The 19,079-nt window shown below is 41.7% G+C and overlaps 3 protein-coding genes across 3 annotated transcripts in view; 1 reads left to right on the top strand and 2 right to left on the bottom strand.

The window, feature by feature from the left end:
* The window catches only part of LOC118425952 (THO complex subunit 6 homolog), a 48,658-nt gene extending 47,489 nt beyond the window's left edge, over window positions 1-1,169 (top strand). Inside the window, exon 14 of the mRNA XM_035835122.1 lies at window positions 338-1,169. Within this exon, the coding sequence (XP_035691015.1) occupies window positions 338-421 (84 nt within the window). The 3' untranslated portion in view covers window positions 422-1,169. The remainder of the gene's footprint in view (window positions 1-337) is intronic.
* Window positions 1,170-3,040: 1,871 nt separating this feature from the next.
* On the bottom strand, window positions 3,041-7,095 carry LOC118426419 (bis(5'-nucleosyl)-tetraphosphatase PrpE [asymmetrical]-like). Its single transcript, XM_035835792.1, has 2 exons — window positions 6,909-7,095; window positions 3,041-5,640 (listed from the first exon to the last, which is right to left on the bottom strand). The coding sequence occupies exon 2, from the start codon at window positions 5,616-5,618 to the stop codon at window positions 4,749-4,751; it is 870 nt and encodes a 289-aa protein (XP_035691685.1). The 5' UTR covers window positions 5,619-5,640; window positions 6,909-7,095; the 3' UTR covers window positions 3,041-4,748.
* A 1,030-nt stretch (window positions 7,096-8,125) lies between these two features.
* LOC118426710 (phytanoyl-CoA dioxygenase domain-containing protein 1 homolog) lies at window positions 8,126-17,902 on the bottom strand. The gene is made up of 10 exons (XM_035836244.1): window positions 17,356-17,902; window positions 15,797-15,914; window positions 14,252-14,352; window positions 12,662-12,763; window positions 11,726-11,765; window positions 11,199-11,293; window positions 10,558-10,663; window positions 10,128-10,212; window positions 9,708-9,894; window positions 8,126-9,054 (listed from the first exon to the last, which is right to left on the bottom strand). The coding sequence occupies exons 1-10, from the start codon at window positions 17,506-17,508 to the stop codon at window positions 8,908-8,910; spliced, it is 1,134 nt and encodes a 377-aa protein (XP_035692137.1). The 5' UTR covers window positions 17,509-17,902; the 3' UTR covers window positions 8,126-8,907.
* Between the last annotated feature and the right edge of the window lie 1,177 nt (window positions 17,903-19,079).

Raw genomic sequence — 19,079 nt, 5'->3', positions numbered from 1 at the left:
TGTCCAGATATGCAGCATGTACTGTTCAGTACATTTTGTTTATGGTGTTGTCATTGTGATCTTATGTATGAAGTACAAACCTGGTGTAAACATAGTGAACTTTGATCTCTCATTAAACTCATCTCTGATGCATTGGCCAGAGAATGAATTCTTTATTTTTGTCCTTGTGTCTCTTGTATGACAAGGACTTCACTCTTTTGTATCCATTTCCCAATTTTTTTCTACTAAACAGCATATATTTGCCCATATTGCAACTTCCTTTGTTTCAAAAGTTTGCTTTCCAATGTGTCTAGACTTTGAGTTGATTCCATCCTATTTGCCCCCTTCTTTTCTGCAGGTTCTATCTGCAGCAGGCAGCAGTTCCAAGGTGGACATCTTCACCAACTTTGGGTACAAGGCTTTCTCCATGCTGGTGTGCTGACAGAGATGACAGATCTCATAGCACTAACCGTATTACAGTACTCAATAACATAGGGAGAACTACACGTGTGTTACTTCCATTTGAAGCTGTATAACATTAAGTTTCAAGCTAAGGCCACACCAATTTTATTTGTTGTTTCTCGGATTTCCCAACTGTATTTTTTTTCGATTTGAAAAAAAACACTTTTCAAATTGATGGTCACACCTCGTGTTGACAAATTTTCACAGCCTCAAATTCCAGGAGCTGTACGTGCCTATTTTTGACGGTACATTTATAATTTTTCAAACTTTGGACTTTGCTAGCAGGGATCCCCTAAATTAAATGTAACTTGAGTAAGCCCCTTGATCTCTCCTACCCCCGACTTTTTGCACACAAAAAATTTTCGACCGACCGACCCAATTTTTTTCTGAAAAAATAATCCGAGAGAAACAACAAACAAAATTGGTGTAGCCTAAGGGTTCAAACATATTTAACACCAGTACATGTACGCCGTGAACAGAAATTATATTTCGTTGGAGGAATGACAACTGTTGTACTGTTGTATTTTGTACTTGTTTGACAATTGTGCTGCGATGGCAAGAAAAAGGCTAGCCTAATTGTAGCTTCTTATCCTACCATTTAGTTTGATTTGTTTTAGATATGCATTCAGTTATTTCTCTGTAAGGTCATTCTGATTTGGTTGTATGGATGAATCCTGTGGAAGTGCGCAAAGAAAAGTGAGGAATAAAGAAGTTGCCTTTATCGTGAAGTCTAAACGTTCAGGAAGGTTCTTGAAGGAATGACTAAACAGAGTACTGTAAATGCATTTAAGTTTGCGGGGATTTAATTTTGCGGTAGCGGGGAAAATGACTTTTTGCTGTGGTTTTAAGTTCACGCAAGGACTGATATAACGTTCTTGGTTCACGGTAGCACCATTCACTGTAGTATCTTACTGGCATTTGAAAGTTTCTGCATTTACAGTATACCAAACAATGAATCATTCTTTCAAGACTTTACTCATTTGTATCCATTTTTTTTTCAAATATACAGCTTATATTGCAGCTTCTTTTGTGATTTCCAGTGTGGTGTGGTTCCAAACTTTTGTTTTAGAGTAGGCTGCCCCTGGGAATTGCTGTATGCAGACGACCTGGGGTTAGTTGCTGAAACTCTCACACTGTTGTCGCAAAGGTTCTCCCCCTGGAAGAACAATTTAAGCTCACACGGCTTGCGTGTGAACACCGGTAAAACCATGGTAGTCCACTGTAAACACAATGACTCTAGACCAGCCAAGGAAACAGGGAAGTTCCCTTGTGGTGTATGCCACAAGGGTGTGGGAGATAACTCTATATTCTGTACCCAATGCAAACACTGGATACATACATGTAAGAGATGTACTAAGATCAAGGGTAAACTGAAAGAAGACCTCAACTTTGTCGCAGTTGTAGCAACCAAGCACCCCCCTCAGATCCACCTTTACAGGAAGCCACTGTCTCCGTCAGGGCTCTAGCCAGCTCGAAATTTTTTTCCGTCAGCCAATTCCCATTGTCGCGAAAACACTATTCCAGGAGTTAGAGAGACGGAACTGAGACCTTGAAAAACTGGTTTTAATGAGATTATCGTATGCGAAAGGGCACCGACACACATTGTCAACAATCATAACAATAGCAAAACAAACAGTGTGTGGCTTTTTCGGCCGTGGACGGCGTCCCCAAGCCGCCTTAGGCTTCCACCAAGGAGCTTTTATCAGATTTTTGTCCGTCAAGGTTGATGGATTGGTTTTAAAATTTTTCCATCACATGCAGCAAATTTCCGTCAATTGACGGAAAAACGGACGCTGGCTAGAACCCTGGTCTCCGGTGACACTTTTAAGGTAGTCCCCACCTTCTGTTACTTGGGTGATACCATCGGCCAGTCTGGTGGCTGTGCAGATGCCGTAACAGCCAGGATTAGGTCAGCCTGGAAGAGCTTCCATGAGCTCTTACCCATACTTACGAACAGCAACATTCCCTTTTGAAACCGTGGACACGTCTATAGCTCATGTGTTAGAAGTGCTATGTTATATGCATCAGAAACCTGGGCATTGTCAGCCGAAGACGTGAGGAGGCTGGTTAGGTGTGACAATGCCATGACCAGGTGGATATGCTCCAGAAGGCTAGCAGAAAGAGTGCAATCTGAGCAGCTTATGTGTAAGTTAGGTTTACACATCATCCATGACATTTTGCGGTACAACAGACTCCGTTGGTATTGCCACGTGCAGAGAATGTCCCATGACAACCCGCGTGGGCGCCCCAAGAGGAGATGGGTTGACAGTGTAAATGAGGATCTTAAGAAATTGCAAAAAGCCAACCCCCTTGACAGAGATGGATGGAGGGCAGCAATTAAATCAAAACGTCTTGGCGACACGTCCAACCTCTGCAAGACAGGGAAGAACGGACGCTAAACCGGATACTGAAGTGAGTGAGTGTGTGTTGGACACAGAACAAATGCATACACGTGTAGATGTCATCCATACAATCAAGTCAGTATAGCCAAATCTGATGGTCCTGTCTATTATACTGTAGTTCAAAAATGTAGGACATGTAGTAATAGTAGTATAGTAACCAGTAGATATTACAAATTAATAGACATTACAGATTAGAATAAAATCACTAACAATGCAATCTTTACTTGACTTAAGACATGTTATTAAAACCATACAAAGCATCATTTTGCACTGGACTCTTCAATTTATATTAATTTTATTCTTCTGAAATAAAATCATTCTTGATAGCACTGTCACAGGTCATTTATAATTTGTGGCCATACAAACAACACATTACAGTACATGTAGTATATATAGAATACAACACGGGCCTGTCCCCGTATTCCGTCTTTTAATGTCATACTTTTATGTATTACGCTATATCTAAATTATAAAATATCGGAGAAAATAACAAAACAATGACGCAGTGGATGAGCCCCGCAGTGACGTAAGCTTGACACAAGTGCGGTGGGAGCGCACCTTTAAATCCCTGGCCATCAGTCGTACCAAAGACTTTAAAGATGGTACATGATACTCTCCAAGCAGAGGTTCGCCTCCAACTGTTTCTTAATGAAATCGATCCAAAACGGTAAGCCAAACAAAAACGCCTTAAAACATAGCCGGTGCTGAACTTCTGCTTGGATAGTACGTGTTTGGGAAAGAGTATGGTAGTTTAACACACACCAGACAACACTATTAGCGGACTGTAGTGATTGCACAAAGCTGTGTGGCCCGGGGCTATAGCAATGGAGACGGGCACTGCCCAATGCACCATTTTGTGCTGGAAGAATTACAACTTCGTCATTACTTGTGAAAAGGGCACTTTAACTTAAACTTAAACATGCAGCAAAAAATAACTTAAACATGGAGCAAAAATTACTAGGTAATTATAAGGTTTAGGCAATTTACATGTATAGCACCTCACAATGCTTTCATTTTAGACAGACATACAATCAGTCTAATCTCTGTATACAAAGGGTGGTCAATAAGTCATTGGGCACACCCAGAAATAATAAACACAACTCTTTGAAGTACAATTTCATAGTATGAAGCCTTTTATCAATATCGTCCAAATTTCAAATCATTGCAGTCATAACTTTACAGGGATTTGTTTTTCGAAAATTAGAAGGTACATGTAAGTGGCATGAAAAATGATGGTGAATTGTGATCAGACGTGTGGGTTGAGTTCCCCATGCCGTAAATTCTTTGTCATTTAATAACAAAAGACATTGTCAAAATGTTTGATAATGGTTCTCTTCCTATTTCAAGCAGAAAGTGGGTGTCTGACTTCCAGCAGCGCAAGTTGACCCGCACACCTCAGGTCGCAGCTCAATTGTCCACGTTTTTTTTCCTGGGTGTCGCCTACAAAGTAATCAGATCACACTAATTTGAATTTTGGTACACCATTCATATAAGGCTTTATACTTGACATCTATGCTTCGAAATCTGAGTTGTGCTTATTATTTCTGGGTGAGACGGAGGACTTATTGATCACCCCTCGTAGGTACAGTATATATTCTTATGAACTCTTTCTTAGCTGGCACCACTTGTCTTAAAATATTCTTCCTGGCCCTGATTACTTTACAACAGCAGCAGAATGAAAGACTATCAGTTATATAAAGACATTCATGTACATGTACACTTCTTTCCTGTATGGATACATATTCAATATCTCTTCAAATCATCTCTTTTAATTATCACTTAGATTATTACCACTGGATCAAGTACAGGTAGTTCTACATCATATCATCTTTGTATTTATCTTAGATGTAGTTTTCATACTCTTATAACTTTTTCTGATATTGGATAAGACATGTACAATTAAGATTATACTTTAGCTGTATTGACATATGACTGGCGAGACTTCACGCTCACAATCTCCCTTTTCTTTTCCTTTCCTAGTAACAATCCTGTCAGGTTTCCACCGTAGAGACATCCAGTATCCAGACCGGTGGCGTGATCGTAGAGCTGAAGTCTTCTCACAGCATCGTGCCCGAATACGACGTGCTGCGGCCCTGTCCATTCCGCGGCCCACGGCTTTCCTTCCGTTGGTCTTTTCCTGGCTTCAAAACCGTCTGCAGTCTTCACTAAATTTCTCATAGTCATCATTTCATAATCACTCTGTTCTTCTAAGGGTCTCCCCGGCACTAGTCCTGCGTGGACCGCAATTATGTTGTAAGTCGGTAGAGAAATTGTGTAGGGCAGGTCTCGTAGATATTGCGCCTCCTCCAAAGTTAGCTTCCCGACCCACGTGTATTTCTGAGAGAGCTTGTATCCGGGGTTTTGGCTGTTGTCGTACTCTCTCAGAACGTGGTCTTCGTGGTTACCTTTGACGGCGTACACCTTCGAATGACGCAGAAAATCGATAACTTCCCGACTTTTCGGTCCCTTGTTCACCATGTCTCCTACGAATATCACCACTGTGTCATCACTGAGAGCATCCGCTTTGTGGAGCAGCTGCATCATTTCGTCGTAGCAACCATGAACGTCTCCGATAAAAAACACTCTTTTCCCGCGAACGACGGACTCGTCCAGGACGATATGTCGGACCTTGGGCGCCCGGGATATTTCTTTTTGTTGGGCAGGAGGCGTGTAGAAGAACCGTGTGAGAGATTTCGATGCGAAACTGCAGAGGTAGGTGATGATGACGGACCCCGCTAACAGGGCCACCAGCCCCATCTTAACGTGCACCTGCATGAAGGCTGGTCGGCTCCCAAACCTGAAAAAATGAACCAACAAGTGACCTTAGGTAACATACTCTGTGACGTATTTATGGTTTCCACCGCTTTAGTTGCAACAATATATATCATGCCTATGATATGGACAGTCCCAGACATACCAATAATGACAAACAGGGAAGAAAACAAAGCTCTAATATTACTAGAGCTTACCAGGACAAAGTATGTATTTGTTTATTTTAAGACTTCTATGGCGCTGACCAGTGCAATGTGCTAGGAAGCCAGAGTCTAACATCTGTTTAGGGATTCCTCTACCATGCGACAGCTGTTCTGTACATTACTTGACAACAGATAAACCCCCATATCTGCTTGGAGATAGACATGGCCTGCTCCACAATACCAGGTCCGGAATATAGGGGTGATTTCTGAAATTATCACATTGATAATAACAACAGCTACCGCAAAAAAAAACAATGTGCATCAGCACTCAACGGAGTACAGACGACATGCCAAACTACATACGAATGCGGCAAACGGTACATAGAGATACGGATGCGAACACTCATCACATATACTGATATAACGTCCTTGCATCTACCGATTACAATACTCTGTCAACAGAGGTTACCCTCCGGTCACAGATTAACAAATTTTGTTTGGACATTTTCTGACCTACTCTTAGTAACCTATGTACTATCAGAACATATGATTATGATTGCAGCGGTTTGGAGTCACACACAGTAGAATCCCAATGACGTAACGATACATACCAAACCTTTACTGGACGGATCGAACTATTGAAATCACTGCCAGCACTTCTGTGACACTGGGCTGATGATTTAGAGCTGTGTACTTATGACAGCATGTGATCACGACAAACACAACTGACCATTCCCAGAAGACACAGTTTACACAGGGTCTTTCCCACGCATGTATGACCTCAACCTATCTTGTTACGGTTAAACTTTAACTGTTGTAAGGCTTTAGCCACTACGTAACTTGTTACAGGTGTTAGAAATATCTACTCTCCAACTCCAGTCCAAGCAGACGTTCGGCTCGGCTCCGAGTTCGAAATATCAAACGGGCCAATGTTTTTCGACACAAGCATTGATTTTAAAACTAGAATTAATTATGGAAAGGGTTATAAGTATGGTAGTACCGTGTGCTTTTCTTTTCTACTGTCAAAATATTGGCTGCAGTTTAAGTAATTGTGTCGCCGAACAGGCAATGTTGGGTAATCACGCCCCCCTCCCCACCTAAGCGTTAGCAGACGACAAAAACATTTTGCGTCGCTAAAATTTGTACTTACCACGGTTTGCAACGATTTAGGTACCTCCAGAAGAGTCGTAGGAAACACAGAACGACATATGTTCATATCTGGACAGCACACATTACGATTTAAAGAGAGGAAACAACACATTGACAATTGCAAGACTACACGTCGAGCTTGCGATGATGATATATGACCCTTTCACCGGGGGATTCTATCATGCAGTACCGATAAGAATCGCAAGGAGATTTTGCCCGACAGGACGGCAGAACACAGTTTTTCGGCTATGGTATTATTAAAGGACACCAGAGTGGAAACTTTGACGTTTCAAAATTTATAGTAGGATGCACTAGGAATGTACAAAATTGAATGTGTACAATATGAGGGTACAATCTATTAAAAAAATATGTGAAAATGAGCAAAATTCTGTCTTCTTGTTCTCTTTTATAAGCCACTTTTATTTTTTATATTGACGACCAGCGGAGGTCATATCACTGCAGTCGACTTACCGCAGTTAGCGGTTTACTACGCAAATTCGTTATGCCAACGTTACTGTATTTTTCATTCAGTAGTGAGTTTTATTCAAGGATGTAAAAGAAATGCGGCTTCTAATGCCCACACCTGTCAATAGCAAGTAACGCGGCATGGAAAAAATCCAAGTCCATGTCTTATGTTATCATAGCTTGAAAATAGATCCAGTTTGGTCTTGATCGACATCATCTATAATATCATGATTTTTACTAACATACTAACATTACTAAAACTACTATTATTACCTCCTCATTGTGACTCACGAACTCGTTTTTACAATTTTGTTTAGTTGAAGTTTTTTTTTAAATCTATATAAAGTCTACGCCGGTGAATATCGGAATTCTTTGAACATAACAAATTCGTATTACTTCGAAATTGTATTCTAACTTGAAACTATTGTTATGTTCTTATGATTGATCCATTGTTTTAACGTCGCTCATAAAGTTTGCTAATATTGTTGTACAGTAACTTTAGAATGGAACATGATTGTAATGTCCTTGCAATTCAGCCTACCAGGCGGCCAGGAGGACTGTTACGCGTATTGCGTTTTAATAGACCAGTCTACTACTACTACAACTACATAATTTTTATTTTTGAATCACCACATCTTTGTATTATTCTAGTGTCATATCCCAACAAGGCAAGTGGTCGTCAATTTCCTATTATACTCGTACTTGGGCTTTCTGGCCTACTATCTTTCAGTAAAGAAAAAGAAGAGACTGAAATAAGTTATTGTTTCTTTTGATTCTAAGAAGAGAAATTGTTCCTTGTCTTTGTCGGACCCGGACAAACGTACATATCTAAAAGCATAGTTAATACAAAACATGGCACTATTGGGGTCTTAAAGATATCCAGATATTTATACTGTTTACGCTCGTACCATGACACCATATTTAAATATTAAAATAGCATGACTTCTTCTCTTTTGACCTTCACAGCCTTGTTGCAAAGTACCAGTACAAAGTACATCAGACAAACGTTTACCATGTTTACTATAGTGTTGTTTGGAGTGATTACATTTTCGGTACCTTCTCACCTCTCGGAAGCGCCCATTCACACGTTAACTCAATCATGAGGCTAGGTAGAAAAAAAGTTTACAAATCCACTGCATTCCATCATAGGACACGCAAATAAAGACATTATTTTCATGATTAATGAATAGTTACAACGTGGTAAATGATGGGTATATCATACCTAAGGAATTACGAAGCTACCTATAACGATAAACATGCATAAATTATACAAACCATTTTGTACATGCTTTATTAGGAAATGCTACATTAGCTCTCTTTGATAATATTAACATCATTGCTTTTAGCAATTTGAACTGAGACAATTTATGCAACTAAGGACATTATTTGCATAATTAATGGAAACACTTATCATGCTTCACTCAAAACGGTTACTATCATTTGGCGAAGGTATGAGGTCGTGGGACTCTAGCTCTAGTTTGAGCTTTGATACTTTTTTGGCATAAACGTTATATCTTTAATGACGTGAATTTCAATTAAGCTTTGGTCCAGTTGGGGTTCTTGCTCCTGTCTTCCCCGAGGATGCTCCTGGTGTGCTTGTTATGGTTCACTATCTCCCACCGCAGCATCCACGGGCCCTGGATGGTCGTGTCGAACTCGTCTTCCGCTCCGGCCTCGTTGTTCTAGAAAAAAAATTCATTTTTAGACAACTGAACTGAACGTTGCTCCAATAGACCAAAAAATTATGCTGGATGATCATCTGTGTTGCTAGTAGTCATAGCACAATGCTAAATTTTCTACCAACACAAAGGTATTACGGACTAAATTTTCAACGCCCACTGTCGTCTTCTTTAGGATCAATACTGATGGCCAATTACTTTTCAGAACGTAAACTTGCGTGTGATCTAAGCAACACGTGATCTTGTGGATACGTGACGTCAGCAATTGGTCGAAAGTGCCAGGAAGTTTATAACGCACACCGTCTGTGTTCAGTGATGACTGGAAGAAAACCATATAATATTGCTAGAGGAATCAAAGAAGACATCTCCACCAGAGCTTTACAACCATTCCTTTACAGGGACGGAGGGCGCCATAGACCTTCTGCAACTGATGCTCCACTGCTCACAGAGTCACACGTGCTATCTACATAGCGTGACGTCACAGTGGCTGTGCATTTTTCGTGATTTAAAGTATGATTGAAAACTTTTTTTGTTGGAAACGGCAAAAAATTGATGTGCGACGGATTTCAGATCAATATAATGATTAAAAAAACAGCTTGCCAATCAACTCCGTTTTTTTTATGATATGCATGTATATTTCGATCTAAGACTCTAACCATCTGTCTTTGTTGGTTGCCTGTTCGGTCGACGGACTCAAATTTCTCCCAGTCTGGTTTCAGATCCGGGTTCTTGGCTGACCGCATGGGGATGACGTCTTTGATGCCCTCGAAGCCGCAAGGCTTGTCGGGATGCTGCCAACGGAGGTCCAGACTCCATCTGATCTTGTCCGTGTTGTTCTCCAGACTACATGCAGATATTGTCATCAGTTAATGATTTTCTTGGAAGTGATCAACTGCGATTATTACCATATGATATTGGTTTATTTCATACATAAGTTACAACTTTGAATGGTTGAAAATTCGAGTTGAGTAACATTTAGCCATAGGGATGTCTCTGTAGCTCAACTGGTAGCAGCCTGTCAATTTGATTTGTTTTGATTTGATTTATTCGGCTGTGTAGAGAGAAAAGGTACAAACCTTCTGTGTGGAATGGCGTTGTTTAGGAAGAGTACACCTCCATAGGGAACCTCACAAGTCACGATGTCATTTTTGAGATCACACCCTGCCAACGAAAACAAAAACCTATTCATTAACACATACCTATGATTATTCTTGTATATATCACAATAATTAACGTTTTGGGATTGCATATGTGACAATACTTCTCGTTTGGAACTGCATTGTCAGCAGCGACACCTAGCTACAGTGTGGAATATTACCAGTATAGAAGAAGAACTTTATTGCACGACAACTGTAGAGGATACAGTGTTTGGCAACTTGTACATACAATGCATACAGAACAGAATATGATAGTACTGCCCCACGGAAGGTGACAGACGGTCACAGAAACGTAGACTATATAATTTCATGTCTTTTTTATGAATGAAGAGCCTTGTTATCCACGTACCCAGGGTGTTCTGGATCTCGTCCTCCGGGAGTTCCACGTACCACGTGCCGCCGACGCAGCACACGTGACTGGCCGTGATGCCCTTCCGATGTCCGCCCTTAACAACCTAAAGGTGTAATTACGACACAGGGATACGATCAAGCAAGTAAACAAACGCTCATGTGCAGATTAGACCGATTCCGTTAGGTTTGAGTAGAAGCCAGTTAATTGCACAACGGAGAAGTGCACACGTCTGTTAATTGCTAGGAATCCCAAAGTCCCATAGTGATGCAGTCCAGCTGAATAACTTCGCTTTGTTGCACCGTCCGGATAATTGCACATAATGTGCTGGCAAATGGGGAGTGCAATTAAACGGCTTCTACTGTATATTGATGACATCCGCGTGCGCAACGATTTTCGGTCGCTTAAAAAATGTTTTCAACTATGCTTTAAATTGCACAAAGCAGCTGCAAATTGAGCAAAAACTACAACCCTTTCCGGTAGCGTGCATGTTGGGTGAGCGATACAGCCGGGATTCGAACTCAAGGCTTCTTGCTCCAGATACAGGGCCGCTACACGTACACGCTACTGGAGCTAGAATGTGATGGATCATGATCATCATCCTCGCCGCATATCAGTCAATGTACCGGGCTAGAACCCACCTGCATACAGCCGTTGTCCTTGTTAGTGTCCAGCAGGGGAATCCACGCGGTTGGCTGCAAGGTCCCAATGGAGTGAACCGACAAGTAGGCGTTATCTGTATCGGCATGGTTTTTGTTAGTGTATAAAATATACACTAGATTATTGATTTGACACTCTCGGCACCCAAGAGGATTCTGAATTTCGAGATTCATCATACAAACATATTTGCAATATGCAATAAATATCAAGATACCATCATCCCCAAATGACAGTATCAAGATTTTATGCCGATGAAGGTTAAACATTCAGATAGTATGCAAGAAAACAGTTACTCAATCGCATTGATGGATTTGTAAACAGATGTTTCAGATACGATCCGCTGTCTTTCGTCAGTCACTGAATACTTAGAGTGATTTGTAAACAGTCAGATTTTTGCATTTGCAAACCTGCTATGCTACACAGTGAGGTTGTTTGCCATGCATGCAAAACATCATCCATCATCATGCAAAACAAAAGAGCAAACAAACAAACAAACAAACAAACGTACCTTGATGCCACGGTACTGTCACTTCTTCATTACGAGGTGTCTGTGGAAACAATAGTCAGACAGCATTACTGTTAAATGTTAATGTTCCCGTACAATAGCTAAAGACTTTGAATACCTAGTTTTTAATGGACCATAATTTCCGTTAAGATTATATCATACCGTTTTCCTTGTAGACCTAAAGAAAAAAATTCTACTCTATAAAGCTGTCTGTAAAAGTTTTCAACACTTAAGGTATTTCTTAATGACTGTTTATGACTGTTTGTATGTTCAAAAGTTCACAGCTACACCGTTGGTCATAAACGTATACGTACCTTAATTCATGTATTTCGAATCATTTGCATATTTATGAATTGATGTCAATGACTGAATTAATGTAGACCTTTATTGTATATACATTTATATAGTACACACTGGGGTAAGTACAGGTCACAACAAAAGATACATGTTTGTATGTCAAGCTACTACAAGAGTTATAATCTAGATCTACTAAACCAATTTGACATTAGCTTGTGATTGTGAAAAGCTAATACAAAAGAAATGTTTTACAATCAAATGTTTTACAATTAAAGTCATAGGAAATATGCATTTGTCTGCACTACTTAGGGAAATAACTGTATAGAAAAACGAACACAAGACAGTTGTCTACTGAAATTGCCATCAGAAGACTGAAATGGTTGGGCCATGTTCTGCGGATGTCAGATGACCGTATTCCCAAAGTTGCTCTACATTGGGCCCCTGAGGGGAAGAGAAAACGGGGACGTCCTAAAACCACATGGAGACGTACTGTGGCTAAAGACCTAGCGGCCATTGGGATCCCCTGGGATGCTGCTCAGCCCCTAGCACAGAACAGACCCCAGTGGAGGAAACTTATCACAGCCTTATGTCCCACATGGGATGAAGAGGATAAGTAAGTAAGTAACTTAGGAGAATAGATACCTTAGTGCGAAGATTCCAGATCGGATGTCCGGCTATCTCTGGCCCTATGAACTGTTCCATGACGTTCAGAAGACGCTCATTGGACCAAAGGTCACGAAAAGCCTGATTGGTCAAATACAGTCACATGAATGACGTACATATACAACATATACCAGGGGTGATTCCATTCACATATCGAAGTATTGAATGCCATGGAGGATGGCAAGACCTTTATTTTTAACTTTGTATGTAGTATACAGTATGTACATGCAATTAGAGTGATATCCACGACTAATCATCGTAAACCAATCTTAGGCCGCGTTGATTAGATCATATAAATGACATCCACGCGCTCAACAATTTTCGGTCGTTTTCAAAGAAAGCTTTCGACATACTGTAAGTCGTACAAAGCAGCACTAATACCCCCGTCACATTACATACTATCTTCGGACGTACTTCGCGATCGCAGGAAGGTCGGCTGATTTTAAGATCTTAAGACGGTCTTGCGTATTTTTCGCCCCAAAATGTCCCTGTCACATATTATAAGCGAGGCTCGTACGATCGTCTGTGAATAAATCTATGATAATGAACCTCCCATGACCTCTTGCCCGCGGACAAGGTAACACAAAACGTTCCTCACAGAAAGGCAAGATATCAATAAATGTTATTTAATGCGCGGGCATACTAGAAATGACGAAAGAAAAAAGTATGGCAGTATGCAGGCTGCCTTTGTGTCTCAAAGCCAGCCTACATACTACCACAGGGGCCACGATGTCAGAATTACCCTCACATTCCCAGACATTCAATATTTGTTAACAAACGGAAATCTGGCGAACGTCGTCCGAACGTTGCCCAACTGACGGGCGTTCGCCATCCGATTTGTGCTCGATGATTAATAACTAGGTCTGTGCTGGATTGACGCACGACTATCTATCGAAAGTCGACCAATACCCTTGCAAGGTACGCACAATTTGCACGCACGATCTGCGAATGGGTAGCTCTGCTAACTCAGAGATCTCCTGCGACTTGTCGCTTTTGTGCAGAATATGTTTCGCTGCACAGCGACCATCGTATGACCCCTGAAAATCGCCGGCGATCCCTAAAAATCGCAAGATGATCGTGGGAACGCCGGACGTCTTACTCACGAAAATGACCTTTAGAGCTCGTAGACTAGTCTTCCGATCGATTAGATTTGCCTAATGTGACGGGGGTATTAATATATGTCATAGATTTTTTGAAAATGTCGGAAAACGGATATTGATTAATAGAATACTTAGGTCAATTCAAAAGTCAAAGACGTGAAAGAACAAAAGCGAAGACTATTATTTGGTATACCCTACTCTGTGTGTATAAACATTTGTTCAACCTTTATGACTACTTAGATTTCATAATGAAGGCAACTTTTTGGCCAAGCTTTGTCTTCGCACGCTTGCATCAGTTTCGGAGTTTCCAGAGGATGTCATCCATATAATCAAATCAACATGGCCTTGCGATGAATGTTGTATGCTGTCGAGTGCAAACTGTTATCTAATGACAATATCTTTTTTAGCGGCGATTCCTGTTTTCCATTCATAATGTAATATCTACAGATTTGGTGGAAAAAGAACGAACCTGAGGGAGTGTTCCCTTCTTGTGCAGGACGACGGCCGCTCCTGGGAAGTCATTGTTGAGTAGTGTCAGGCGGGAGAAAAGCCCCGCATCCTGGTGTGTGTCTGAAGGGGAAAGAAATAGTGGTCCAACTCAGGTCTGAGTCACATTTCCTACCCTGGGCAAGGCCGGGCTTTTTGTAAAAATAGAAATCTATACGTAAAAGTATACACAAATGATGCCCGCGACCATTCTTTTGACGTCTTCTGTAGTTTGGGTGTCTTTTATATCATACATTTCCTTCCCGAAAGCAGCCCGGCCGGGCCCCGGTTTGGATATGTGACGTAGGCCTTAGTAGCAGCGGAAATAGCCAGTGGTTATGGCATATCTACATCAATCAATCAATCAATCAATCAATCAATCAATCAAATGGTTTATTTGTCAGAACGGCGTGGCAGCCAAAGGCTGAATTGTGCCCTCTTTACAAAACAAATGATATATTACAATACACCATCTCGTGCGTCACATATTGTTACACAACATCATACATTCAAAACAATTTTAAAAGCATTCACACGTATAGCATTAAAATAATGTATCGGCGTTAAAATTATCTCATAGGTTAAAATCTAATATCGTCTAGATCACTTCATGGAATTGAGAATGCGCAGCAATGATGGGACTGGGCTATTGGAAAACCTAACAGTTCTGCATGTTGGTATTGCTAGCTTATCCTGGGAGCTGGTACTAACTCAGCAGTTCTTTCAGAGGCTGCCATGCTGTTTGCGAACCTGGCACACAGGTTAGCTCTTCTGCTAGCAAGTCAAATCTACATATCAAAGCTTGGTCTTTCGAATAAAAGGATGATTCGATACGCCATTAGAAATGAACATTCAATATTGTGAGGCGTATATTTCACAAATTGCATTCGTTTTTTTTAATTGAAAAAAATAGTAAGTTCAAGCGACAAATTGCGCCACCTTGCGAGCGCTGAGCGCAATGTGGCGCATTCTGAGACACATGCTTTACGCCTTCGTCACAATTCCAAACCGGGACCCGGGCGGGTAGCTTTCAGAAACGAAAAGTATGATATAAAAGGCACCAAACTACACAAAAATAGTCGTGTGCATTATTTGTGTATGTTTTTACGTATATATTTCTATTTTTCGTTTCCTTAAACAGCCCGGCCGGGCTCCAGATTGGAAATGTGACGTAGGCCTTACCGTTAATCTAAGGACACAACCCGCCGTACGTGCAATTTGTCCGTACGTTTTTTTTCGGAGGCCTTGTCCGCCACGTATTTCTGAAAACGTTCAGGCTGCACAGGGCAGGCGATTCGCCCGTACTGGCACGTACGGGCGGTGACACACAAAGTTTTCCCTGCACGTAAAGTTCTACGGCGTGTCTGCGTGCTCCAAAATACCTGCGTGCTCCACATTTCCTACGAGTTCGTACGGAGGCGGTCCTTACTACTTGCGGATCCCATAAGATTTCCCACGTAGACAGCACGTATTTGCACGTACGGTGGGTTGTGCCCTTAGCTTTACCGTTACCCAGGAATTGCCTCACCTGTTATTTTGCCGGCTTTGTGCATGCGCTGTGCCAGTTCGTCCACCAAATCCTCAACGGCATCTCTGACGGGCTGCAGTTCATCTGGCTTGAAGAAGTCCTTCACTAACACGTACCCCTGTAATAAGACGGTAAAGATGGATTGCTACGTGCGTATATATTCAAGTACGTATAAAGTCCGTACGGCAGTCTAAAAGGCTCCACAGGTCGCCGGAAAATGATAGAAATTGGACAGATATAGCCAGATAACATGCCAGACGAGTTAGCTGGGTCCCAAACCATACTCCTCGACAAGCTAACTATTTGTCAAATTTCTACTAAATTTATTTTTCCAGCGACCTGTCCACATGGACCTCAAAAGGAACTTGAATATATACGTTACGCACGTGTGAACCTGGCTTAACTTAATGGATAGTAAGGCCATGTTGATTTGATTGTATGGATTACATCCACGTACGCATCAATTTTTGGCCGTTTCTCAAAATCGAAAAAGAAGATCTGAAAGAATAAAAATGAAGAATCTACTGTCCGGTATACACCATACTTTTTCCCCTTGCCAAACCTTTATTTTTTCTTCGCACGCTCGCATCAGTTTCGGGGTTCCCAGAGGATGTCATTCATGTTATCAAATCAACATGGCCTACCTTCTATCACACGGAAATATACACGTCGTTCCAACAATTAAGGTTTCATGGGTCGATTTTATTTGTTGATTGCATCGCTGCCCGTACTGCCGGTGCGGCTTTGAGACTGGTGAGGTGAGGTCATGTGAGGTCATGTGAGGTGAGGTCAGGGTCGAATGTTTTGTACTTTGCCTCTCGATTTGGAAGCAAACCAGAAAGGAGAGGTTGACTGCATGCTAACACTAGGTTTTGTCGTTTTCTGACGGGCCTAAAAAATTCTTATCTCAAATACCATTTGGATGGCCATTATATTGCACATGTTGATCGTTAGTTTTACCCTACATTTCTAGTTGCCACTTTCCAGTTCTTGCCCATCTGTGCATGTATTTGGGCCTTTGCCAACACCAAAGGTCGAAGCCCATTTTCTGGGACAGCTGTTGTTTTTAGATGAATACTTGTGCCCGAACAAATGTAATGTTGTTTTCACGATGTATGATATATATTGAAGTACGTATGAGGTACGTTTGGAATTTTAGCCTCTACCTACTTACCTAGTACCTTGACCTCCTGGGGGCAATTAAGGTAGACATGGCTGACAAAAGACTAGAAATTGGACAAATATATAGACACATAATAAGTCAGAAGAGTATGATTTGCGACCAGCTAACTCCTCTGACATATTATCTCACTATGTTTACTATATTTGTTGAATTTCTATTATTCTTTCCCGCGACCTGTGCAGCCTAGCGAGGCTCAGGCGAATTTGAATATCTCTCTTTCTCTCGGCTTTGCATATTATGCCATATATACGCACGTGTGAACCCCCCTATACGGCAATATGCGTGTACTAGTATGTTGTGGATTCTACTGTAACTAATTGATTTAGACTGCAAAGTTGGTGGAGTAAACAATCCATTCAGTCATAGTCCAACTCACCTCGTCGAAGTACTGCCTGACTTGTTCCTGGCTGAGTTGTCCCGGTTTCTTCTCGGTCGGCTGCGGAGGCGGTTTGGTGTACACCTCGGGACAACACGCATGAGGGGCCGCCTCCTTACCCTGGGGAGTGTCGGTGGGTCCCGTGTCCGCCATGTTTGGTGAATCGACTGGAAAGTGGTCTTTGGACGTTGTCAAAAATTGCTGTTGTTTACCCAAACTAGTTGTACGGGGCACGAACTCATAGGGTCAATGACCAAACCGGTTTGGTCAGTATTCAAACTAAAAGGGACAACTTTGGGTAGCTAGCACAAAATGGTCCTATTCCGTCTGCGTGAGGTCATGATCATGTGGCGAAATGGCAGGGTGTTTGGCCCTGAACCCTGAGGTCCCAGGTTAAAGTCCACTGATCACCGACTTTGTGCCCTTTGGAAAGGCACTATACACGACTTTCCTCACTACTATATGTAGTTCCAGTCAGAACCGTCCCGAATAGGACGTGAAATACTCTAGGGGCAGCCGGGATCGGGCAGCTAGGACAGTTTATTCGGTGTCCCAAGACAGTCAGGCCCGCTGATCTCCTATTAGCGCCCCGGGGAGTTTGAGCCCGAGGAGGTCCCGCTGACCTTTTCTTGGGGAAAAGGGTAGCGATAACTCCTTCGGGCTTAAACTCCCCATAACGCTAATGTGAGATCGGCGGGCTGACTGCCTTGCGTCCCCGAACAAAACTCGCTAGCTACCCGATCCTGTCTGGTACCCAGGGTAGACGTTAAAGAGAGGTCCCATCATTTTTGTGGAAAGCCACGTGTACACCCCTGCACTTTAAAGAACCCAACACACTTATCAAAAAGAGTAGGGGTCCTTCCCATTGTGAGTTGATTAAACCCTACAGTCTGGTCTCCGGGTTAACATCTTGAAAAAGTGATAATCACCTGTTATGTTAATCCCTCCACAATACACAGTTAAGCCCAATAAATACATACTTGTAGAAAATCATGAAATCAACAACGATTTTTAGTAATTTTTGCTTTATGAAATCAATTTACGTCTATACTTTTAACCTGAAAATTGAAAGAAGAAGGCCCGACCCACCCCCGTACAACTTTTGGACCGATCCGTTGAACTTTGTACTTGCAGACGTGCAAAACGTGCCTGGGCTATGTATGAACGGTGACAATGGATAAATATTAGTTATCAACTGCTGACAAGGCAGCTGGTTCTGTCCAAAGACGTGTCAAAGTCCTTCCACAGCAACAGCAAATGCAAAACTCGATGGAACTGAGTCTCTCCCTGACAAGATTTTCCATCCAAAATACTCCTTATAAGCCTTTGAGACCAACGTTCACCCCCATTTCCTAGCATAGTCACCTATATCTCTCATCAACGTGCTACATGTAGTTCAGTGTCTATAAGTGGTCTCTTGGTCTTTCACTCAGCAAGTTCATCATAAAGCCAGTCTTAGTCATTCCGTTCGTGGCAATGAAAAACTGAGAGATCACAAAAAATAGTAGTTTTTACAATACAGAAGCACATCACTCAATGTTCGTCTTCTCATGTCAACGCTCCACTGATCATAATGACACAACAAAACAAAAACTTTTGCTGATTTTGCTGTAAGGGATAGGCAAACTACTAGTTATGCAAGCACACAAACATGAATCAAGAAGAACTTTATTGTGCATGATACAATGTATGTCAACAGTTAACATAACAATGAAGGCTAACAT

Source organism: Branchiostoma floridae, chromosome 11 (genome assembly GCF_000003815.2).
Source record: "Branchiostoma floridae strain S238N-H82 chromosome 11, Bfl_VNyyK, whole genome shotgun sequence".
NCBI classification, from domain to species: Eukaryota; Metazoa; Chordata; class Leptocardii; order Amphioxiformes; family Branchiostomatidae; genus Branchiostoma; species Branchiostoma floridae.
Note: the sequence above shows the minus strand (reverse complement) of the source record. Positions and strands in the feature narration are given on the sequence as shown.

Excerpts from the sequence above, each read along its gene's own strand:
- LOC118426419 (XM_035835792.1), bottom strand. The coding sequence starts at position 5,618 with ATGCAGGTGCACGTTAAGATGGGGCTGGTGGCCCTGTTAGCGGGGTCC.
- LOC118426710 (XM_035836244.1), bottom strand. The coding sequence starts at position 17,508 with ATGGCGGACACGGGACCCACCGACACTCCCCAGGGTAAGGAGGCGGCC. Across the intron at positions 10,213-10,557 it reads CGAGATCCAGAACACCCTGG|GGTGTGATCTCAAAAATGAC; the intron begins GTACGTGGATAA and ends TTTCGTTGGCAG. Across the intron at positions 9,895-10,127 it reads AACGCCATTCCACACAGAAG|TCTGGAGAACAACACGGACA; the intron begins GTTTGTACCTTT and ends ATCTGCATGTAG.